Genomic DNA, 22220 nt, shown 5'->3' with positions numbered 1-22220 from the left:
AGGTCCCGCGTTCGCCTGCCCGTCCTTCCTCCGTCACGGCCCCACTTGTTACCTACCAATGTGGGCAGCGGGACCTCCGAAGCCGATGTAGCCCATGAGGCTGAAGTGCTTGAGGATGTCAAAGTAGGTGACCGAGATGTAGGTCTCACCCGCGTCCGATTCGGGCGCACCCGGTGCCGCAGGCGGCTCCGGCGCTACCGGCGTGCCCGGGGGCGGAAGTGATGGCTCACGTTGCGCCATCTCAACATCGCCTTTCACTGCTACAGCGCCCGGCAGAACGTCCGCATGCGCTCCATTGTTGCCAGTCGCTGCCTTCAACGGCTGGCCGTTCTGGTCCAGCACCTTTAGATTTTGCTCTTCAGACTCTCCAATCGGGCCTGGACTCGCCATCGGTGCGATACGGCCACGAAAAGAAGACATTCACTCGCCGCACGCGGGCGGCAGTGGAATTTGCTAATCTAAGTGAGCTTTCCAGGTTACTTATGCGTCCTCAATGCCTTAGCGACCTGACTGCTGTACTGTGTGCCCAGAACGAGCGCGACGTAGAACCCCCAACACAAAAAACCTGTCCGTCTGGGCCTCGGGGCCTGGCGCTCTATTGGAGTGTGGAAAGTCTGTTGCTAAACACTTCAGCGCTCTGCGCGCGCCGTGGTGGTGGTGGCCATGGATTCCATTATTCGGTGTGTGCGCAGGCATCTTCTACGAAAATCCTAACGCGTACGGAATTCCAACCGGAACCGTCGCCGGCCCCCCCCCACCCCCACGCCCCACGCTCACCTATTCCAGATCCCGGACCTTGTACAGCGAGCGCCCATCCGCTGTCGCCCTGTAGTAGCCGGTGTTGGTGTTGCCCCTCTCGCGGAAGCAGAACTCGACATCAGGGTAGCGCTTGAAGAACTCTGGCGTCAGCACCAGCAAGCCCGTGGCCGCTGGTTCCAGTGCACGCCAGGTCGTCTGGTCCCTCTTCTTGCCATTCCCAGGCCGCTGCCACAGCTGGCGGCGGACGGTGCTATCCTTCTCCGCTGCCAACTGCTGCTGCAGCCATGCCTCCAGCTCCACTGCCCAATACCTAAGCCAGCCGGGGCCGCTGAGCCTGACGCACTGCACTGTCCCCTCCATGGTCTCCTTCCTCCATTCCTCCCACGTGGGACCGCCGCTGCTGATGAGCCTATGGACCTGACCGATCCACTCGCTGTTCAGCACTGCCTTCCCTGCTGGGCCACATTGGGCCACATGGGCAACAAAGTCACGCCTGGCACGCACCTACGCCCTGAACAAAAATTGCAATTGCAGGCTGCTGCATGCCCGCCTCCGCGCCCCCCACACCCAGGCCTTGAGTGCAAAATTACGGAAGTCGCCGCTCAGAAGTTGGAGCGACGCCGTTGCAGCCGTTGTGGCCTCTCGCATGCTTGAGGCCAGGCAGGGCAGGGCTGGGCTGTCAACGGTGATGTAGGCCGGGGAGCAGAAGCAGGCAGCCGGGGTGCCGGTATTGCAGCCCGCCCTACCTGAATGACGAATCTCATTGTTCCGATCGAGTCGAGATACACGACACATTCAGGTCAGTAGGGGTCAGTACAGTCGGTGCGGGCAGTACCAGGCAGTACTTTTAACTCGGCTGGTTCACCGCAGAGGGTCAGCAGGGGTCAGCGGCCGCACCGGCAATGGATGCGAATTACAATTGAAGGGACAGTCCGACAAGCGGGGGCACACCGTACCCACGCCGCGAGGGACCGTCTCCGGCCCAGAGAGAAACACCCACCCCCTGGTGGACTGCCGACCTTCATAGCGTTACGCGCATGAGTCGAAGCCAAGCCGAAGCCCGCCAAAGCCCCACCGCCACGTAACACCCCTCATCTCGTTTAGGTCTTTTGGCGGCAGCACCAACGCAAAACAAGGCACGACAGGCCAGTGGTCTGCCGACAGCCCCATCAAACGCAAGCACCACACAAATATCACGTCCGAAGACGATGTCTGGCGTCAGAGACGCGCAATGTCTTGGCCCGAAGGCCCATGTCTGATCTGGACCGGCAATGCGTCGCTTTTAGGAGCATTAAGTGGTAGAAGGGCGGGGCCCGGGTGACAACGGTGACAACGGGTGACGGCCGCGCTAGGGTTCAGGCTGGGGGGGGGGGGGGGGAGCAGCGCGGGGGGGAGCAGCGAGGGAGGCTGGAGTATAAAGAGCTATTATATGCTTTGGATTGCTATGGGTTTACTTGACTAGACCAAGGCGCCCTGGCGCGAGGGGAGGCACGCATCTAATCTAAGGACCGAACTCCGTTGAGCGAAAGTCTTCCTTCCTGTTGATTGATGTTGATATTATCCATATTGTAACCTTTTAACAGATTACCAGCAGCTAACTATCGCTATAACTCTCTCCTTACCAACTTTGTACCCAAAAGCCTCTTTGCGGACATCGCACAGCTCAACATGAATTGGGAGGATTCCGCACCCCCAGGTGTGTAGGAAATGCTGCAAGCTAACACCGCTTGCCCAAAACCGCCGCGGCAATGCTCATAACTCCTTTTGCTCCGATGTGCGCATCGCAGCATTCTATGACACAGATGCTGGACGCAAAATGTCACTGGCGACTTCAGTTACAGGTGGGGCTGAGCTCGTCATGCCATCCTGCATGGACGGGGCCTTCGAGGGTCTCAGCTCATGAGATGGCATTCGAAGCCCACCTGCGCAGTGCGTAGTGTCTGGGGTGGGGTTTGGCACGGGGTTGGGGCGCCTGGGTGCTCCAGCCTCTTGGGGGCCAACCCGGTGGGGCTCACCCCGTAGGCTTAACCCGACTACTACCCGCTGCTGCGCTTATCTGTCTCGCAGTATCACCTCACCGTTATTCTATAATGCGGTCAACTGCACCACGCTTAGCTGAGGCGCCGCGGGAGAGCACGCCCTTCGGCGCTTATGACATCGACCGGGCACAAAAAAAGGGCCTGGAGTCCACGTCACGAGGTGCGGTAGCACGCTGCACGTTGTGGGGTAGACCGGGGTAGGGAATGGGTGGCAGCTTGAGGCAGCACCTGCTGTTGCCTTTGCCGTATGCACACGGGTGCCTGCTCAGCCAGCAAACAGCTGCTCGGTCCAGCAGCAAACCCAGACGTGTGCTGAGTGCCAAAAGTGCGCTGCGCGGAGCGCAAACCCAGTCAGTCGAGTCGCAGAGCTGTCTAGCTGGCGGCAAACGACTGCAACGAACCGGTTACAGAGGTGTCTCTGAGAGCTTCAACGTGCTGTTTAGCACACCTCGGCCGCAGTATGACACATGCCAGGTACCGTGGGCCACCCCGTGGTGTAGCTTTGTGTGGAACGGCGCTGGGGGCTCTGCATGCGCAGCCCGGGTCCGTGACCATGTCAATGTCAGCCTCTTTCGAGCCAGCTCCACAGCTCTAGCACGGCTCGGTGGCGGAAGATCCAGTGCTCGTGTGTGCGTGCCGTCAGAGGTTTAGCTTCACCCTACAATGCTGATATGCTGGCAGCCGCCAGCTCATGTCCTTACGTAGACAGATATTGTTGTGCCGTGCTGTGCGATACACGCCAATGCCTCGTCAGTGCGCCTAGCCCGGGAACCACTTGTTGGCTACGTGACCCGCCCCGGTGTAGCGTAACCGTAGCCCCGGTGTAGCCCCGGTGTAGCCCCGGTGTAGCGTAACCCGCCCACCACCTCACATGCTTCCTGCAGACACACGGAGATTCTATTCGTCGGTATTTGACTCCCAGGTATCTCGGTTCCAGCGGCCCTGGAGCTCACCGGTGACAGACGCCTTTTATGACCCGGAACGGTGCGTTTGCATGGCCGTGACAGTGTGTGCGGGCGAGTTGTTATGGGCCATTCCAAAGGCAAGAGGTGGCAGTCCGTTGGGTGACGGCAGAAGCGCGCAGCAGCGCAGTGCGCTTGCGCGGTGGCAATGGGGCTGCATCTTTGACACGCCTGCGCGTTGGGCTTGGCGCCGCTGGGGCCTAGCGCCTTGGCAAGAGGGCATCGGTTGGGCTCGGGGTGGAGCCGAGCAAGCCGCCGCGGGGCTGGGCATGGCGCCAGGCATGATCGCCAACCGGTGGAGGTGGAGGCGCCGGCCGGCTCTAGCGCAGGCCACAGTCCGCTGCCTTAGTCTTGCAGTGCGGGAGGTGGTTGGCATGATGGTGGGATGCGACGGCGGCGGCGGCCCACGCCAGTATGCCATTACGCCCTAGCCACTACGCAACCGCACAAGCTTCCTGTGAACGCCTCCCCCCCAACCCGGGACCTTTCCCACACCCACGCCTCAACCATGGACACGGACATAATCTGCCCTCGCTGCCCTTGCCCCCTCCCCACTGCAGGCTGAAGGATCACGCGCCTGTGGACATCGCCAAAGCGCTGCAGACCACGCCCATCAACTACGCCATCCACCGCTCCCGCTACAAGCGCTTCCCCGACAAGCCGCTCATGAACGACGGCCCCGACGTGGTGTACGACGTGGACTGCGCGCTGGCCAAGAACAAGGCCTCGCTGTACACCGCGGTCGTCAAGTCGCCCGTGTCCTACAGGTGGGGGCGGGTTGGGGCGGTGGAGGGGGAGAGGTCAGGTGGGTGTTTTCCGTGTCCAAGTGAAGAACGGGACGACGGGCGCTGCTCCTGACTCGGCGTGCTGCCTTGGCCTTCGACACGCCGACAGGAACATGGGCGCGGGTGCGAGCCACTATCATGCGCGGCAGGACGTCTACAAGTCGCACCTGGGTCCGGGCTCCTACGACTACAAGGACGCCCGCAGCGTGTCCGTGTCGCCGGCGCTGGAGTCGCGGCCGCTCAGCTCCATGGCCAGCAGCGTGCGCAGGTGGGCGGCGGCCTGGGTGGGGCGGCGGCAGGGCTGGAGGACGGAGCAGGGGGTGGAGCAGGGGGTGGGTTTGGTATGGGCCAAGGGCTGTGAGGAGGGACGGAATGGGGAGGGCATGTTGCTGCGCTTGATGGGTTGGGGCTGGAGGCTGGGGAGGCGGCAACTCTGGCCCCAACATGAGCTGGGAGAGGGCCGCGGCACTAGCGCACATACCGACACCCGCACGCCGCTCTTGGTGACGCTGCAGGTTCGGGCGGCCGGGCGAGGCGCACCGCATGATCGGGCAGTCGTGGGGGCCGGACCGCGCCAACAAGAACTGGCAGCGAGGCACGACCATCACAAAGACAGACTACCTACGGCCGCAGTACCTGCCACGAGCTTACGAGACGTCACCCGACCGCCGGCGGCACTAGCGCCTGCAGAGGCGAGGAGGACAGTGTGACGTGGGGGGGAGGCCAGGAGCGGTTATGGGAGGGTGGGTGTCAAGAAGCATTGATGTGGTTGCGCAGTTGACGTGTGGTGATGGCTATACTGTGATACACCGGCAGGAGGTCAGAGCAGGACTGTAGATTTACGGTAGCCTCGGTACGATGACTGCACCAAGAGCGACAATGAAGGGAGATGGGTAGAAGCTAGTACAGACGTGATGGCATCGGGAGGCATCGGGGTCAGGCTGCCCCAAAGCCTCAAGCACTGGATGATGTTGCAGGTGTGCGGCAGGACTGGAGGTAGATGGCAGATGCTTTCTGACTTATAGATTGACATACTAAGACAATGTGATGACGTTCTGTGACCTAATCAGCGTACCGGCGTCCCTGCCTGGGTGAGCCCGTGCGCAGGCTGGCGGGAAGCTTACCCATTGCAGTGCGGTATCAGTGTATCATACTGTGTCTGTGTGCGGGCAGAGGGCCAGAGAGGGCAGCGCCGAGTCTCCTGGGGTCTGAGGTGTTTGAGCAGGCAGGCAAGGTTTGGGTTTGGATGTGCTTCTGCCTGTGTTTGTGAGCTGCCTAGGGAGTAGGTATGCGGGTCGACGGCAGGCCCGCAGCCACAAACAGGCTTCACTGCCCGAATGCATGGAACCCATAAGATTTGCTTTTAAGCACCCCTGATTGTAAGGACCTTAGATGACATTTTGAGACGCCTTTTGGACCAGCTGTCCAGCTCTGACATGCAAACCTGTAGCCACGCTGGCACACAAACCATCGCTAGGGTAGGCTGAGCGGCTGAGCGTGTTGCTGGGTCCCGCCAAGCTAGGATCCTGGAAGGCTGGAAGAACGCCTGTGCCGTAGATGATCGTCAGGCGCTTGATCTGCGGGTCATGCAGGCCGGCCACCTCCTCCTGCAGCTTGGCCGCCTCAGCCGCGCACGGCGCCCAGCAGCGGCAGACGGCATCCAGGTGCACACTCCCCCTCTCACCGCAGCAACAAGTGTTCCCCGGTCACGGGAAAAGGGGCTTAGCCCCTCCACAGTCTGAGGCCGAACAACCTCATCGCCCGGACATAGCCGGGGTCGGTTTCAACAGGCACATAGCCAAACCAGGTGCCTAGCAATCGCGATGCCACAGCAGAGCCAACCGTGGGAGTGTGACAGGTCGTGGTGGGAAGGTGCGGTGTGCATGTGCGCAGAGGTGACGGGCGTGCTGTCACTGCGACTAAGCATAAAACGCAGCACTGAGTGACGGGTGCGTGTGTGGTAGGGGCACGACGTGCAACGGAGGGGAGTGTGACAGGCCGTGATGGAAAGGCCGCAGCAAAAAACTGCCCCAAGGAATGCCCGCTGTCCCCTTCTCTCGCTTCCCTGCACAGCTTGCGTATGTATTCACACGACCGTTGCCCCGCAATGGTGCTAAACTCTTCACAAACCACCGAAGTCGCCGGACATGCCGAATCACAGAGCCCCAAAGCCCCCTGGACCAGACGCGACTGCAGGGTGTGTGGTAGTGCTCGGCATTATGCATATCCATGCTCATGCGAGGCAACGCGCAGTTCCGCAGCCGCTCGCCGAGCCGCCCGCGCGCCGCCGCCATGCAAAGATGCAAACGAGCATGCTCGTCGGGCTCTCACAAAGAGGCCATAGTGATCCTTCCATTATTTTAGAGTCAGAGTTGGGATAGGGGCCTCAAGGACGCGTAACAAGGAAGGAGCAGCGCCCCATTCACCGATTGAACGGTGGGTCCACTACTCATCATGATCTAAAACCTGCACTGACTTTCGCCAGTGCGGTGGAAGGATAAAACTGCTCTGTGCCCCGGCAGCTCTTTATAGGCCACGGCGCCATCGTACGGACTGCCCATGCAGCGCGCCCCATGCGGAGTCCTTGACCTGGCAGCCTGCGGAGCCGCACCCGCACGGGGCGGCAACCATCCAGTGACGGGACCGCCTTCGCCCTATGCGTTTGTGACAACTTGGGATCTTTTAGCAAGGTGTATGGGGGCTATTGGCCGCCAAAGCGGCCTCCCCTCGTCGACGGACTCCAGCCGGACGGCATGTGGTCTGCACGCACAACAAAAATGCAATGCGCTTCCTCCATCCCCACCGCCTGCCACCGCCGCCCTGCTCACCTGCTGTACCGCTGCTGCAGCGGCAGCGGCAGCGGCAGCGGCAGCGGCAGCGGCAGCGGCAGCACCTGCCGCCGCCTCTGCTGCCGCCGCTCGCAGCACTGTGCCGGGCGCGTGCCTGTGTCCTCGTCCACCTCCCCCGCTGCCCGCATCACCAGCAGTGTCACCGCCGTCACCACCACCGCCCTGCCGTGCGCCTCATCCTCGTCCACCGCTAGGGTTGGGGCGCGTGGGCGCCGGCGCGCCGCCGGCCGCGGCAGTCCCTCCTCCCACCAGGCGGTAGGTGCTGAGGCGGAGGTTGGCGACTAGGCTGCGGCGTTGGTGTCGCAATCTGCTTGAGAACAGGGGGGGGCAATGCTGCACTGAGCCTGCGAATGCGTGAATGCTGAAACGAGCATGCGGCACACTTTGCGGTGGCGGCCGGGTTGGGGCACCGTGCCTGCGTGTGCGGGCTGGAAGGGGCATAGAGGGGCTAGGGCTGCGAGGGGGGGGGGGGTTAGATACTAGGTACCAGCCCAAACTAAACCGAACCCAATGCAATAGAGCGAGGGGGGGCGCGTGCGTGTGTGTATCACACGGCCTCAGCACAAGGGTGGGGCGGAGGAGTTGGAGATGTTCCTGCTCCAAACCTACCCCATACCTCCCTGCCCCTGCCCCGACCTGCTTGGGCCCCATCCTGCACCTGCCCTTGCCCCCAAGCAAGCTACCCCTGCCCCCCCCCCTGCCCCCCCTGCCCCTGCCCCAACCCGCCTCAACCTGCCTGGGCCCCAGCCTGCTCTGCCCCTGACCCCAACCTTTGGTGTTTCTCAACACCATTCACTGATGGACACGGTGGACGAGGACGGCTCCCGAGGACGGCTCCCGAGGACGGCTCGCTTCAGAGGGGGGAGTGTAAGCGGCTAATCATTGTACTGCGGTAGAGTAGTTTCAAGTTTGGCTCAGTTTGGCTAAGTCGGCTAAGTTAGCCACTGCCCGCTGCGCCCTAATGGGCAGGTTAGTGTGGACTGGGCAAGGAAGGCCTACGCATGCCCCAACCTGCCCCCCACTCATTGGGGGGTGGGGTGGGAGGGGCATGGAGGTGTCCGAGGCTGAGGTGCGCTCCGGCCCATGCCAGCCAGCGTAGAGGCGGGCCTGGAGGGCAGGGCAGGGAGCTAAACGCTCTCATGTAGTTCTGGCCGTTGGGCGCAAGGTGAGGCATAGCGAGGGGGGCGAGTACCCATGCGGGCACTGCCGCTGCCGCCTAGCCACCTTCACATACCTCTCACTCCTGCTGTGTCGTGACTGGTCAAGCAGAGGGGTGCGTGTCCTGCCACTGTGAGATTGGCTGGCCAACGCAACACCCGCTGCCTGCCTGTATTGCTTGCGTGTGCTGTGGGTACTGATGGAATGTGATCAGGGCTGCGGCGTACCGGCATTCCGTGCAAGCTTACACGGGTGGCCCGATCAACTTCCACCACCCTGTTCCCGTCTGACTTGTGCGCGCGTCTGCGGCTACATCCACACGAGACACGGCACACCCACTTCATGACGACACAGGCATGGCAAACCACACATACACCGTGCACGCCCCATTGGTGCTGTCATGGCCTCCGTCCGTCCACAGACACCCACGCGCCTCCCACTGTTGCATGGTGGCCGTAGCGGGTCCGCAGCCCTATGAACGCCTCCATGCAGCAGGAGACCCTGGCCCACACCCGGGCCCGCGCGTCCATAGCGCAAGAGGCCAAGGGCCCAGTCGCGCAGGATCTGCAACCAGTCCTGACGCTACACACGCGAACACAACTGCTTCTGGCAGGGGCACATATGCAATCATGCTGTCCCTGCTCCTGGGCCGCGGACAGGCCCTTCATCGTGTCACATAAATATGTATAGCTGAGCGCAATTCACACATACACACATACACACTCACAGCAAGCACATTCGGCCGAGTGCGTTGCGCTGCCATGGCCTGTGCACGTCCACTTCGCCAAATGCTGACACCCCACACATCCGACGCACAGCTGCATACCGTACACATCACATTGGCCACGACAATTTTGTACAACGGCTTGAAAACAAACAAGCGACAAAACAAGAATACAATACACATTGGTTGGGTCTTCTCAAAGCAAACATTCTGGGCACCAGCACATACTCAACAACACCACGGGTGCCAGCTACGCACCGCACCGGCACCAACCATACAATTACACGCCCCGCACCTTAAGGCGGGTCGCCTTCATCGGGCGTGGCCAGGCAGTACCGCATCCCCTCACTGCCCGCCCCTCATATCTACAGGTCCGACGCTCGCCATCACCATTATCATCAATCGCTCCACGCACCCCTCACTCAGCAGCTCCAACTCAGCAGCCTATGCCAAGGCCCATGCTTTTACTTCTTGCCCTTCTTGGGAGCCTTCTTCGCGCCCACGGCCGGCGGAGGCGGCACATTGGGACCCGCGCTGCGTCCCGCGATCGCAAACGACCGCGTGCCGGGTCCCGCCATGCCGCCGCTCCCAGGCAGACCCGCACCAGCGGCGCCCTGGCCCGGCCCGCCCGCTTCCTTGCTGCGCGCGCGGATCTTCTCGGCCCATGCCCAGTTGCCTGCCGAGGGGCCGCCGCCGCTGCCGTGCATGTCCCGCAGAGCCGCCTCGTAGTCCTCATCCCAGGAGTTGCGGGAGGGGTCGGCGGTGCGCTCGGGGTCGGGCACATGGTCGTACGACAGCTCAGACACACGCAGGCCGTGCGCCTGGGTGGCGTCGCGCTCGCGAACCTGGGCGTTATCAAAGGGGGGGAAGCACACGGGCAAGGTGGGGCGGTGACAAGCAGGCATCGGAGTATTAGGCATGTGGAAGGAGTTCTCGCGCATAGCCGGAAGCACTGTGCGCATGAGCGTCAAGCCCTCCACCGCCTGGCCAACGCCACCCACTGACCTACCTCCACGGACGCGCTCCCGGCCCACCCCCACCCCCACAACATACACACCGCAATGCGTGCTGCCGCATTCTGCACGCACGGTGTCCATCTCCTCTCTCCCTGCTGCTTCCCCACCCCGCGCCGCCCGCCGCCCACCGGCCCCAGCCGCGCACCTGCACCACGGGCATGCGCCCCAGCAGCAGCTGGTCCACACTGTCCTCCACCCAGTGGGCCACGTAGAAGTTGCGGGCGCGGATCTCCACCACAATGGGGAACGTGGGCGGCGCCTTGCGCTCAAGAATCTGGCACACAAAGGGAAGAAAGGAGGGAGAGCAGCCGGAAGAGGAGATGTTGCTCAGCCGACATTCGCGTTATGTGCGCATACTTGTTTGCGGCTGGGGCTGGAATGCAGGGGGCTTCGGGGGCTGGGGACTCACGAGGGGAAGGGAACGAAACAAGGCCGGGCAAGCGCACTGTCACATTACACCGCACACCCTCGCTGTGCATGTATACGGCATGTTTACGTGGAGACGCCGTGCGCCCGCCTGCTTGCACCTTTCTATTGCCTCCCCCTCGTAGCGTCGCAAGCCCCCGTCACCCCTGCCAAGTCCCCTGGCCCCCGCGCTTCTGAATATTTTTCTTGGGTTCCGAAACGGGGTTCCGCCCCGCCCCCCAGCCCCGCCCAGGCTCACCGTCTTCTGGGTGCCCCGCAGCCGCGCCTCCTCGTCTCCCAGCGTCACCGGCGCCACGCCGCCCACCAGATCCGACAGCGTGGGGTTCTTGATCAGGTTCTCCAGCAGGCAGCCGTGCGCCGTGCCGATGAGCTGCACGCCGCGCTCCGCAATGGTGCGGCACGCCAGCGCCTCCGCCTCCGTGCCGATCTCGTCCACCACCACCACCTGCGGCATGTGGTTCTCCACAGCCTCGATCTGTGTAGGGGAAGGGGAGGATGCAGGGCAGTGGGCATAAATCAGGTCACGGGGACGTGGGCAAGAGTGGGCAGAGAGACCAGACAGGCAGGGCGGGGCGGGGCACAGAGGGCCGGCAAGAGTGGGCAGAGAAACCAGACAGGCAGGGCGGGGCACAGAGGGCCGGCAAGAGTGGGCAGAGAAACCAGACAGGCAGGGCGGGGCACAGAGGGCAGGCAAGAGTGGGCAGAGAAACCAGACAGGCAGGGCGAGGCACAGAGGGCAGGCAAGAGTGGGCAGAGAAACCAGACAGGCAGGGCGGGGCACAGAGGGCCGGCAAGAGTGGGCAGAGAAACCAGACAGGCAGGGCGGGGCACAGAGGGCAGGCAAGAGTGGGCAGAGAAACCAGACAGGCACGGCGAGGCACAGAGGGCAGAGGAAGGGAGGCCACCCACCATGACGGCGTGCTGCTGCAGCGCGTCCGCCACTTGCATGCGGCGAGCGCCGCCAATGGCTGGGTGCGGCACGTCGCCGTCGCCGCCGATCTCGTTGCTGGTGTCCACAATCACCACACGCTTGCGGTACTCGTCAGCCAGCGTGGCGCACATCTCGCGGATGACGGTGGTCTTGCCCACACCTGGCCGCCCCAGCAGCAGCACAGAGTGGCCGCCTGCGGAAGGGGTGCGATGGCGGGGGCGGCGGCGGAGGACGGGTGCGGATACAACATAGGTTACGCAACGCGATAAATGGAAAACGAGCGGCCACCGCGAAAGGCGCTCCCGGGCCTCTCACAGGCCGCATTCCCCGGTGAATTCTGGGCTGTCGACACCACAGTCACAAGCAGCCGCGGGGAGTCACCACCGCACCCAGCCGCACTGCACTCACTCTCCACGAGGTCCTTGAGCATGGCGATGTGGCCGCTCACGGCGCGGCCCACGCGGCAGGTGAGGCCGATGATGGCGCCGCGGCGGTTGCGGATGGCGCTGATGCGGTGGAGCGTGCCCGGCACACCCGCGCGGTTGTCGGCGCCGAAGTCGCCCACGGCCGCAACTGCCGCCTCCAGGTCTGTGGTGCAGCGACACGTGGCCGGGCGAGACACGGTACGCGCGGCGGTCAGCAGACAGGCTGAGCCGAGTGGCCGGCGGTGCAGCAATGGCCGCATCGCAAGTTGATGCTGGGGTACCTCGCAGTGCTGCGCGCCTTTCGGGCTGTGCGGGTGCCTGCAGCAGCTCTTGGAGCCACTTACCCGCTGGTGTGACCTCCTGCTTGCGCAGGTACTCGCCGGCGGGTATGCCCTGGAAGCGCGCCTCGGGCTGGCGGCCCAGGTCCAGAACCACCTGGTGGCGTGTGTGTAGTGGTGGGGTGGGGGTGGTGATGGGTGGGGGTGGTGAGGGGGGAGGAGAGGCACACAGGCAGAGGCGCAGCGGACGGGTTGGTCGATGACGTGGCCGCGTCGTAGGTGGCGGAGAGATCAAGTGCACTCGGCTGACAGGGCGCTGGATGACAGGGCGCTGGAGTCAAGAGCAGGCTCACAGGTACAGTAGCTGTGGGGAAAAGTGGGGAAGGCGCTGCAGCGGGAATCCCTGTGCAGGGCACCCCGTGCCGGCTCGCGTACTAACTTCAAACAACCCTAACTGCCGCCGACGCACGTGCAGGAAGCTGGTCGCGCTCACCTCCACGAGACTTGCACGCTGCGGATGGTTGACGAGCGGCTCGCGAATGTCCTCGGGCAGCAACTGCGCGGGGAGAGAAGGCAACCGAGTCGATCAGCACTGACCGCTGACTCCCAGTCAACAGTCAAAAGCCTTCCCGCTGCTTGAGACTAAGTCCCATATCTATATGTATTCCAATGCGACAGGTCGCGGCAGCAGCGCAACGAACACGGGTGTGATGGCCTTTCCGAGACCTGAGCGCGGGCCCCGTAGCGAACCTGGCAGCGAACGCACCGTTAGAAGCTGGTCGAGGTCGTCTTGAACAACGACAGTACCATCTTCAGGATCGGCAACATCGGGTGCCAGCGCCTCTGCGCGTCAGAGAGACGACGTCACACGACGCGGGCGAAGGAAAGTCGAGGAGCCGACCGAAGTCCCGCCCTTACCCGCATACTCTGGCTCGCCAAGCTCAACGTGCTGAGCACGCTCCACCTGATACTGACACCGCGTCACACGCCTTGCAGGTGCCGCAGCGGGACGCACTGACCATGATGACCTGCTGCGGAGACGACCAGACGCGTATGTCAGCCGGGGCTCTTGAGTGAGACCAAGTCACTGCATATATATCACCTAGTCCGGCGACAGGGACACCGAGTGGCGAAGCGACCGGAGAGCAACATCTCCGCGAACAAGGGTTTCGCACAGAGGGCCGGAGCACGTAGGTGAGTGACGATATCAAGTCCCCTGCACGCTGGTAGAGCTAGCCAGGGAGGCGTGACGCGGTCGTGTCAGCTGCTGACGACGAAGAGCTTAAACTAAGCTTGTGCCGCGTTGCTTGTGCACAGGACTGGACAACAGAGTGTGTCTACAATAGCATAAGGACTACTGTTTATTGCTTAAGAGGTCGTCGGTGCCTATTTGAAGCTTCCGCCAGAAATAATTCGGGGATCCCGCTGATCCCGCTGATTCCCGCGCGAACTTACTCCGCACCCGCACAGCTCATCTGTCAGCTTTAAGCTCTTACAGACTCTGCATAACAAAGTCATACAGGGTCTTGGCTTCAGTGGTCAGGCGGACATTTTGACCGCAACGACCCCAACGACATGGCCCTGACGCCCTGCATGTCGCCCTCCTAGCGCTCCTCCCGGTGCACGAACAGGCATACACAAACGGAAAGCAACACAAGAGCATTATAGGTGCAATTGCCAGGAATATAATTGTGCTTGCAGCTGCGTCCGAGAGAAAGTGCGGCCTGTCTAATAACCCTCCATAGCGGCGAGCTCTGGGGTCTGTTTCCCTAACGCACATTCCCACACGCACATGCACAAGCGGCGCCACCTGTCCAAATTTCACCACAGTCGCCACAGTCATGCTGCGCCTTCAGTCATTTTACCGCGCCCGACACACCGTTCCAAACCATCCACACGTACGGCAATCCCCCGCACTCATCCCCCCCCTCCCCACCCACCCCCCCATTCGCACCTACCCGCCCCTGCTGCAAGCCCGTTCAGCCCGCCGGCAGCCACGGCGGCTCCCCCGCCAATCCGCCGCCGCGCCGCCGGCCCACCACTGTTACCGCGCCGCCCCCTGCTGCTGCTGTTGTTGCTGTTGCTGCTGTTGTGCCTGCGTCATGAGCTCCCGCAGGTAGTCCCGCAGCGCCTTGGCCTCGCCCTCGCGGATCAGGAACACCAGCTGCTGCTGCGCGTGGCCCGCCAGGCCCAGGGCCGGGAACACCGTGCCCACCTGCGCAGTGGCAGCAGTGGCAGCGGGCGGATGAGCCGTAAGACACGCGACAAACCGCAGCGGGTGGGACACACAGGGCACATCACAAACGCGGCACCTACCGTAGTGTGAAGGTCCCCACATCCTGCATGCCCAGCAACATCCCATCCGCCCATCCAGTCTCGAGTCGCCACTTACCAGGTGCCCCGGGAACTCCTCGCCGCACTTGGAGTAGATGAGCTTCAGCGCCGCCGCCGCGTCGCCCAGCAGGTTCAGCACCGCTGCGTCGCGAACATCCAGCCCGCCACCGCCGCCACCACCCGCCGCGCCGCCGCCGCCGCCGCCCTGCGCGCCGCCGCCCGACCTCAACAGCCCAAACAGGCACGCCTCCTCGCCCAGTCGCTCCATGGCATAGCGGCGGAAGCCTGGAACCACTTCGCCGCCAGGGGCGGCGGCGGCAGCGCCCGCTGCGGCAGCTGCGGTCGCGCCGCTGCCGGCGGCGCCCGCCGCCGCCGCCGCAGTCGCACCCGCCGCCGGCGAGCCGCACCAGTCGCCGACCAGGCGCGAGAACACTTGCAGGCAGGTGCGGCGCACGGTGGGGTCCACGTGCGTGGCGGCGCCGCGCGTGAGGCCCAGCACGGCGGCCTCCAGCACGCCCGGCGGCACCTTGAGCAGCGCCCCGCTCATGCCGGCGGTGGTGACGGCGGACAGCAGCAGGTAGTACACGCGCTGCAGCTCGCCGCGCTCACGAGCCTCCTCCAGCGTGGCTGCGGGAGGGCAGGGAGAGGGCAGGGAGAGGGCAGGGAGAGGGCAGGGAGAGGGCAGAGGAGGCAGCAGGTAAGGGCGCAAGGAAACAACTGCACATGCTCCCTGGAGCATACCGTACTATCGGGGCAACGTCTCGAACCCGTCCGGCACAGGTGTGTGCAAAGAACATGCATGCGGCCCTGGGGGCCCTGGGGGCCCAGGCGCACACGCATACCCATGCGCACACGCACCCGAGGTGCCGTCCGCCGCGGCCGTCATGGCGCCCGGCGTGGCGGTCTTGCCGCTCCAGTCCCAGTCGGGCCCCAGCGCCCCGTGTATGCGCATCATGAGCGGCGGCAGCAGCGCCGCCAGCAGCGCCGCCAGCGCGTCCCGGTACCTCGCCAGCAGCTGGTTCACCAGCACCACCAGGTCCACCAGGTCCTGTGCGGCCGCCGCGTAGGCGTGGTGGGGTGCGTGTGTGTGTGTGTGTGTGTGTGTGTGTGTGTGTGTGTGTGTGTGTGTGTGTGTGTGTGTGTGTGTGTGTGTGTGTGTGTGTGTGTGTGTGTGTGTGTGTGTGTGTGTGTCAGGGAGTGTGAAGGAGCGAGTTTGTTGCAATCGAAGGGATGTGCGGTTAACAGGTCAGCACCCCGGCCTTGTCCGCAGTCAAACAAGTTCACAACGCCCCACGCCCTAACCCGACCCTACCAGCCCCACGCCCCACGCTCCATCCAACCCCGTTTAGCTTGGGCTGGTACTTAACCCCCCCCCCCCCCCCCCCCCCCACCACCACCACCATCACCACCCAGTCTGCGCACTCCCCTCCGCACCTGCACGTCGGACTGCGTGGACAGCAGTACCTCCAGCGCCGGCGGCAGGTACGGCAGCAGCCCGCCGCCCAGCACCTCCACCATGCGGTGCAGGAAGGAGATGAAGCGGCTGCGCAGCGCCTTGCTGGCGGGCGCCGCCGCCGGCGCCGCCACCGCCACCTCCAGCGACCGCACGAACAGCGTCCCCAACGCCGGCCGCGTGCGCGTGACCGTATCCGTCCGGAAACCCTTGCTCAGGCGGTTAATGGCCTCCAACGCCTGCATCACCAGCGCGGCGGCAGCCGCGCCGCCGGCGGCCGCGGCAGCGGCGGCGGCTACGCCGCTACCGCCGGCGGCGGAGCCGCCGGCGGCGCTGCCGGCGCGGAGCGCCGGCAGCGCCTCCTCTATCTGCCTCATGAGCGGCGTCATGAGCTGTCCTGTGAGCGCCAGCTGCTGCTCCGGCGGCAGCTCGTCCTGGCCTAGCAGCAGCCCCACGCTGTCGAACACGTACAGGCGGTCGTCCACGCAGGCGTTGGCCGGCGCCGAGGCCTTGCCCGCGCCGGTGGCGGACACCGCCTCCGCCGCCGCGGCCGCGGCGGCCGCCGCCGCCGCCGCGCCGCCGCCGGCGGCCGCCGCGGAGGCGGACGCCCCCGGCGCCAGCGGCGTGGTCGCGACGCGCTGCAGGTGCGGCTGCAGGGAGGTCAGCACGTCGGAGAGGTAGGGCCGCACGTTCTGCCGCAGGGCCTTGATGAGGCGGGAAAAGAGGTAGCAGGCGCGTGTGGACACGTCCTCCGCCGGGTGCCCCATGCCGCGGCCGTCCAGGAAAGCCGCCAGCGCGGGCGGTATGGCGGGCGGCACCTGCTGCAGCACGCGGCTGTAGCGCACGCAGCACTCCAGCACAGCCAGAGCCACCAGCCGGTGCCGGGCCACAGCGGCGGGCTGCGGGGCGAGGGATGAGGAGAGGGGGATGACATGCATGATGATATAAGAAGTGGAGTTGTAGCCAAGGGGAGGGAAGGCGGAGCAGGGGGCGGCAGGGTGGTTGGCGTGTTGTTGGGACCAGTAGACCAGTAGTCGACGGAAGACGCTGGCAGATTCACCTTCCGGTAAGTGTTCCAGGGCACTGCTGCCAGCCCCCTCCCCCTCTCGCACCTGCGGCCCCCGCTGCACCAGTACCAGGAAGAGGGACGCCAGGCCGCCCGCCGGCACGCCCGTCGCCGCCGCGGCAGCCGCCGCCACACCCTGCGCGCCGCCGCCGGCACCAGCACCGCCACCCGCCGGCCCATTCGCTGCGTCCGCCCCCGCCTGCCCGCCCGCGCCTGCCGCCGCCCCCGCCGCGCCGCCGCCGCCTCCCAGCTTGAGCGCCTCCTCCGGCGCCCCCTCGCCCAGCTCGTACAGCAGGCTCACCGCCACCTCCACGTCCTGCGTGGTGGTCGTGGTGGGGCAAAGCAGCATGGGGGGTGAGGTTGGTGGTGGGCAGCGATGGCGGCGGGCGGACAGCCACAAGCAGCCGCACGGCAGGCACAGCACACAGCACATGACTCCGCACCATGGCAGCCAGGAGTCACCGCCCTGCCCCTGCGCCCCTACCCTCGCCACATGGGCCCCGCTTCCTTACACACACATACACACACACACACGCACGCACCCACACACACACACACACACACGCACCCACACACACACAACACACACACACGCACACACACACTCACACGCACACACTCACAGTCACGCACACACACCTGGTAGCTTCGCTCCCCAGCTCCCCGGGCCCCCCGGGCCCCCGCCGCACCTGCCACGCCACGTCCTGCCGCGGCAGCAGCGCCCCAAGCACCGCCCCCACAAAGCCCAGCGCCTCGCCAAAGCAGATCTTGGCAATGTTGCGGAACAGCGTGAACAGCTCCCGCCGCTTGTCAGACACCGCCTCCGCCTCCTCCGCAGCCGCCGCCAGCGCCGCCGGCTGTGTGGGCGGCGGGCCGCCGTAGGACGCGGCGTTGGGGCCCTGCGGGTACTTGGCCGCCACAGCCAGGCCCTCAAGAATGGAGCGAACCTGCGTGTGCGTGTGTGTGCGCGCGTGTGTGTGTGTGTGTGTGTGTGTGTGTGCGTGTGTGCGCGTGTGTGTGAGAGAGGCGCTGTCTGTGTTGAGGGGTGTGTGGTGTCGTGAGACTCGGAACCTCCAGCTCACCTACAGTCCTCCACCCCAACCTGTTGCATGCTCTCTGACCGCCGCCGCCCAACATCTGCAACCACCACACCAGACCACCTTCCTCCACAAACACCAGCCCGTAGCCGCCCAATCCCAGCCCCCACCCCGCCGCCTCCCCCTCCCGCCCTCCTGCCCCCCCCCCTCCCCAGCGCCCTCGCCCCACTTCACCCCCACCTGCCCCAGCGTGTCGGGGCTGAGCCCCGCCGGCCTGCGCGCCAGCCCCTTGAGCCGCGCCACGTAGGCGCTCATGAAGGGCAGCAGCGGCAGCGCCACGTCGTCGCAGCCGCTGCCGAACGCCGCCAGCACCGCGGGGAACAGCGCCGCCAGCATGCCGCCGGCCGCCTCCACGGCGCGCGCGGCCTCGCCCGCCGCCTCGTCCGGCACCGCGAAGCCCACCGCGGACAGGCTGATCACGCCTGTGGGAGGGGCAGGGGGCGGAGGGGCAGGGGGCCGCGGGGGTTACAATCATGATTGGATAAGGGGGCGGGTGGGAGTTGAAAGCGATGGCAAAGGCAGCAGGAGTTCCTACTTCGCAAGTACGCCTCCCGCCCACCCGCCACCCACGCACTGTGCCGGCCCCCTTCCGCGGCTTTGACGGGCTTTGCAAGGCACGCTGACCTGCTCGTTGGACGCGGGCACCCACTCCCCACACCCCATCCGCCCACCCCGCTCCCACCCATCTACCGCACGCCCCCCCCCCCGCTTCCCCCTCACACGCCCCCCCTCCCCTCCCACCGTTCTCCACCCGCTTGAGGCTGTCCATGATCTCCGTGGCCAGCACCGCCAGCAGCCGCGCGAACTTGACCACCACGCCCGCCGCCTCCTCGTCCTCCATGTCCGGGCCCGGCAGCCGCACCGGGAAGCCGCCCGACCAGCGCGCAGCAGTGCCCACAATCTTCATGCTCTGGGTGGTGGGAGGCGTGGGGGAGGAGGCGCAGGAGGCGGGTTACATTCACGACTAGCTAGGGAGGAGGGTGGGGGAGTGCCTCGGCGTGCCTCCTGTCCCTCTACCCCCCACCCCCCCCAGGCAGGATCCCGCCACGAACCCGCAACTGCAACCGCCCCCCCCCTCGTCTCTGTGTGTTCCTGTAGCCGCACCGGCAGCGCACCCCCCGCGCCCCTCTTTGCTGGTCACTCCACTTCCCCGCCGCCGCCCGCCGCACCTGTATGAGTGTGAGCTTGGGCACCGCCTCCATGCGCTTGGACAGCACCTCGGTGACGCAGTCCACCGCCGCGCCCCGCAGCGTCATGTGCGGCGCGTCCATCAGCGACAGCAGCAGCGGCAGGAACCTGGTGGAGTGACAAGGAGGCGAGGTAGCCGTTCATGGGGAGCGGAGCGAGCACATTGCATGCATGAAGTGGGGGCGGCACAGCACATACAACGAGGCGCCCGGGCGGCGGCAGGGCGGCAATGGCATTGGAGCAGGCCGTGGACCGCGGTTGCCTTTGATCCGCTCCCCACCCTCCTCCTCAAGTCCCTACAGCGCCCACTCCCACTCCCAGCCCCTACCCCTCCTCCTTCTAGCTCCTCCCCTGTGCTATGCTGCTGTACCTGGCTACGCTTTCACTTCTGAGATAATCATGAATGTAACCCGCCGCCTCACTTGTCATTGGCCACCAGCCCGATGTCGATCCAGGGGATGTACCTCGTCATGACCGCCAGCACCTGCCCCGCCAGCTCCGGCGCCTTGTCGCGGTAGCCACCCACCAGCCGGAACCAGGCCGCCGCGATCTCCTGCAGGCTGTGCTCGCGCATGCCGTCCTTGACGCGCATGCTCAGCCGGCTCTCGTCCTGGGACCTGCAGGTTGGGGAGTGCAGGAGGGAGCGGGTGGGGTGAGGGGGTGGGCTGTGAGGGTGGGTGAAGTGTGTGGGGTGCGGGCGCGGGGGCGCTCCTGTCGTGCTTCGGAGGCCGCGGTGTGAAACGTGCCGCCCTGCAGCTTCGGTGTCACACGGCATACTCTGGCCCCGCCCTCACCATCCCCCCAGCCCGCCCCACCCACCCACCCCTCTCCACACATTCTTGAACGCACCTCTGCACACCCCACCCCAGCCATCCCAACCCACCCTCTCTACACCACGCGCCCTCGTACACACGCCCCTGCACACCCGCCCCCACCCAATCCCCGCACACACGCCCCCTCCCCGCCCCCCCCCCGCACGCCCCACCACCACATTCCCACCCCCACACGCACCTGGGTATGTCCAGCGACACGATGTCCTCATCCACGGACAGCAGGATGCGGCAGAACATGTCCACCACCCCCTCGCCGCCCGCCATTGCGCCGATGAGGTCGTGGAAGAAACTGGGCCAGTTGGTGGGGTACTCGTACTGGCATGGCGGGAGAGGAGCAGGGGAAGGGGAGGGGAGAGGGAAGGGGTTGAGGGGCGAGGTGCGGGGAGATGCGGCGTTGGGCGGCAGGTGGGGCGGCGGGTCAGGAATCAGGCACGAGTGGAGGTTGACTGGCGGAGCGTGGCATAGCCCCGGGGCCTCCCCGGTGTCGACCAAGTGCCCCAATGCCACTCAACATGAGGCGGCATGCAAGCCCCTCTCCGCCAACCCGCCTCCGCACAAACACACATACACACATACACACGCTTACCTGCAGCACCGCCACCAGCGTCTGCGCCACCTTATTGCGCAGGAAGGCCGGCAGCGGCGCGGCGGGATTGTTGCAGTCGCGCGTCACCCACGTCAGTAGCGCCGTGCGGATCTGCGGGCGGCACACAGTGGCGCAGGAGCGGCCGGGTGCGGCGAGGCGGGGCGGTGAGCGCGAGGCCAGGCGGTCCGGAAGCAGCAGCAGCGGGACACGCCCAGGATGGGGGCAGGTCGCTGCAGTGCGCCTGGCTTGTCATTGAGTGCGTGCGGCCGACTGCGGCCATTTGAAAGCGCGGTGCGGTGCGATGCAGCGGCTGCTCCAGCCGCAAGCGCATTGCGCCGCTCGCCGTCCCCACGTCTATGCTTGCCTCGCTCAGCGTGCGCCTCTCCCCTTTGTCCCGCCCATCCGTTCGAGAGCCGTCGCCGCCCTGGTGCCGCAGGCAGCGCGGCCCCCCGCCTCCGGCAGCCGCCGTCGCCGTGCTGTCTGACCCTATGTGGCATCTGCGGCTGTGCTGCCAACCTGGTGCCCTCGTGCAGCCCCCACACAACCGGCACCCCATCAGCCACCGCCGCAGCATGCCAGTGCAGTGTGCGACACCCCTGCGCCGCCGTCCCATGCCCCTCCCCATGTAGAACGCCCGTGGAAAGGCCGCCACGCACCGTCGCCTTCTCCGGCGCGCCCAGCGAAACAAAGTTGGCACGGATGAGCTGCACGGGCGGAAGTCGGGCGCAATCGCTTAGAAGCGTTGACTCGGGGGTCGACGACCGCGGGAAGGGTTAAAAGTAGGGGCAAGGGGGCGCCAGTGTGTGCCGTGCGTACCTCGTGCAGAGTCTGCAGGCACCAAAACTTGACCTCCGTGTAGCCCGACGCAGAGAAGCGTTCCAGGCACAGCTGCCAGCATTCTGGCGACCGCTTGATATTGTTCACATAAGCCGCAGCTTGCTCCTGTAGCACCAAAAGCGCCGGCTCTGAACCCGCAGACAGCCCGAGCCGCCAGGCCAGCCCGCAGCTTGCATCCCTTCTGTTCTCACCTTGAGCTGTGGAGTATACGATCCATCGAACCTGAAGGTGATCAAAATAGCCTTCTCCACATCGTCCGCCATCTTTCGTGCAGCAACTCCTTCTTCGTCTCTACAGTTACAATGCTATCTTCACCACCCTAAGGTGGCATCGAACTCTCTTACGACATTGAATGCAGCTGTCAGTAAGTTGGCCTCGAAACTTTGCTTCGCGATTCAGCTTTGTATGGTTGCTACTGCTAGTCCCTTATGGTTGGTAATATTAGTGCACATCAATAGTCTTCCTTTGTACTGG

The 22220-nt window shown here is 65.0% G+C and overlaps 5 protein-coding genes across 5 annotated transcripts; 1 reads left to right on the top strand and 4 right to left on the bottom strand.

Annotated features, from left to right (window-relative positions):
- On the bottom strand, positions 1 to 585 carry CHLRE_12g507333v5 (uncharacterized protein). The gene has a single exon (XM_001702321.2). It carries the CDS (start codon positions 388 to 390, stop codon positions 49 to 51), a length of 342 nt encoding a protein of 113 aa, XP_001702373.2. The 5' UTR covers positions 391 to 585; the 3' UTR covers positions 1 to 48.
- Positions 586 to 663: 78 nt separating this feature from the next.
- CHLRE_12g501717v5 (uncharacterized protein) lies at positions 664 to 2055 on the bottom strand. The gene is made up of 2 exons (XM_043068097.1): positions 1760 to 2055; positions 664 to 1211 (listed from the first exon to the last, which is right to left on the bottom strand). Exons 1-2 carry the CDS (start codon positions 1782 to 1784, stop codon positions 778 to 780), a joined length of 459 nt encoding a protein of 152 aa, XP_042918358.1. The 5' UTR covers positions 1785 to 2055; the 3' UTR covers positions 664 to 777.
- Positions 2056 to 2215: 160 nt separating this feature from the next.
- Positions 2216 to 5940, top strand: CHLRE_12g496100v5 (uncharacterized protein). The gene is made up of 7 exons (XM_001702349.2): positions 2216 to 2455; positions 2547 to 2600; positions 2827 to 2958; positions 3683 to 3782; positions 4321 to 4527; positions 4655 to 4813; positions 5061 to 5940. Exons 1-7 carry the CDS (start codon positions 2428 to 2430, stop codon positions 5224 to 5226), a joined length of 846 nt encoding a protein of 281 aa, XP_001702401.1. The 5' UTR covers positions 2216 to 2427; the 3' UTR covers positions 5227 to 5940.
- Positions 5941 to 8784: 2844 nt separating this feature from the next.
- On the bottom strand, positions 8785 to 13725 carry CHLRE_12g496150v5 (uncharacterized protein). The gene is made up of 10 exons (XM_001702319.2): positions 13455 to 13725; positions 13271 to 13380; positions 13119 to 13195; positions 12846 to 12908; positions 12419 to 12509; positions 12058 to 12237; positions 11628 to 11842; positions 10957 to 11193; positions 10438 to 10566; positions 8785 to 10121 (listed from the first exon to the last, which is right to left on the bottom strand). The coding sequence occupies exons 1-10, from the start codon at positions 13502 to 13504 to the stop codon at positions 9741 to 9743; spliced, it is 1533 nt and encodes a 510-aa protein (XP_001702371.2). The 5' UTR covers positions 13505 to 13725; the 3' UTR covers positions 8785 to 9740.
- Positions 13726 to 13832: 107 nt separating this feature from the next.
- CHLRE_12g496200v5 (uncharacterized protein) lies at positions 13833 to 22165 on the bottom strand. Its single transcript, XM_043068008.1, has 15 exons — positions 21938 to 22165; positions 21726 to 21851; positions 21566 to 21613; positions 20910 to 21020; positions 20502 to 20638; positions 19913 to 20107; positions 19472 to 19598; positions 19044 to 19212; positions 18483 to 18724; positions 17895 to 18152; positions 17252 to 17521; positions 16121 to 17038; positions 15545 to 15734; positions 14745 to 15313; positions 13833 to 14567 (listed from the first exon to the last, which is right to left on the bottom strand). The coding sequence occupies exons 1-15, from the start codon at positions 22007 to 22009 to the stop codon at positions 14397 to 14399; spliced, it is 3603 nt and encodes a 1200-aa protein (XP_042918357.1). The 5' UTR covers positions 22010 to 22165; the 3' UTR covers positions 13833 to 14396.
- Positions 22166 to 22220: the final 55 nt, after the last annotated feature.

This window comes from Chlamydomonas reinhardtii, chromosome 12 (assembly GCF_000002595.2).
Source record: "Chlamydomonas reinhardtii strain CC-503 cw92 mt+ chromosome 12, whole genome shotgun sequence".
Classification (NCBI taxonomy): Eukaryota; Viridiplantae; Chlorophyta; class Chlorophyceae; order Chlamydomonadales; family Chlamydomonadaceae; genus Chlamydomonas; species Chlamydomonas reinhardtii.
This window is presented reverse-complemented; position numbering and strand designations above follow the sequence as displayed.

What these genes read in the sequence shown, in the direction of transcription:
- CHLRE_12g507333v5 (XM_001702321.2), bottom strand. Translation starts at nt 390, where the DNA reads ATGGCGAGTCCAGGCCCGATTGGAGAGTCTGAAGAGCAAAATCTAAAG.
- CHLRE_12g501717v5 (XM_043068097.1), bottom strand. Translation starts at nt 1,784, where the DNA reads ATGAAGGTCGGCAGTCCACCAGGGG. An exon ending in GGTCGGCAGTCCACCAGGGG is followed by an intron (nt 1,212 to 1,759) that starts GTGGGTGTTTCT and finishes GTGGCCCAGCAG; the next exon opens with GGAAGGCAGTGCTGAACAGC.
- CHLRE_12g496100v5 (XM_001702349.2), top strand. Translation starts at nt 2,428, where the DNA reads ATGAATTGGGAGGATTCCGCACCCCCAG. An exon ending in CCTGGAGTCCACGTCACGAG is followed by an intron (nt 2,959 to 3,682) that starts GTGCGGTAGCAC and finishes TGCTTCCTGCAG; the next exon opens with ACACACGGAGATTCTATTCG. An exon ending in GCCTTTTATGACCCGGAACG is followed by an intron (nt 3,783 to 4,320) that starts GTGCGTTTGCAT and finishes TCCCCACTGCAG; the next exon opens with GCTGAAGGATCACGCGCCTG.
- CHLRE_12g496150v5 (XM_001702319.2), bottom strand. Translation starts at nt 13,504, where the DNA reads ATGTTGCTCTCCGGTCGCTTCGCCACTCGGTGTCCCTGTCGCCGGACT. An exon ending in ACCTCGACCAGCTTCTAACG is followed by an intron (nt 12,909 to 13,118) that starts GTGCGTTCGCTG and finishes CTCCCCGCGCAG; the next exon opens with TTGCTGCCCGAGGACATTCG. An exon ending in TGCAGCAGCACGCCGTCATG is followed by an intron (nt 11,194 to 11,627) that starts GTGGGTGGCCTC and finishes TCCCCTACACAG; the next exon opens with ATCGAGGCTGTGGAGAACCA.
- CHLRE_12g496200v5 (XM_043068008.1), bottom strand. Translation starts at nt 22,009, where the DNA reads ATGGCGGACGATGTGGAGAAGGCTATTTTGATCACCTTCAGGTTCGAT. An exon ending in CGTATACTCCACAGCTCAAG is followed by an intron (nt 21,852 to 21,937) that starts GTGAGAACAGAA and finishes TTGGTGCTACAG; the next exon opens with GAGCAAGCTGCGGCTTATGT. An exon ending in AGGAGTTCCCGGGGCACCTG is followed by an intron (nt 14,568 to 14,744) that starts GTAAGTGGCGAC and finishes GCCACTGCGCAG; the next exon opens with GTGGGCACGGTGTTCCCGGC.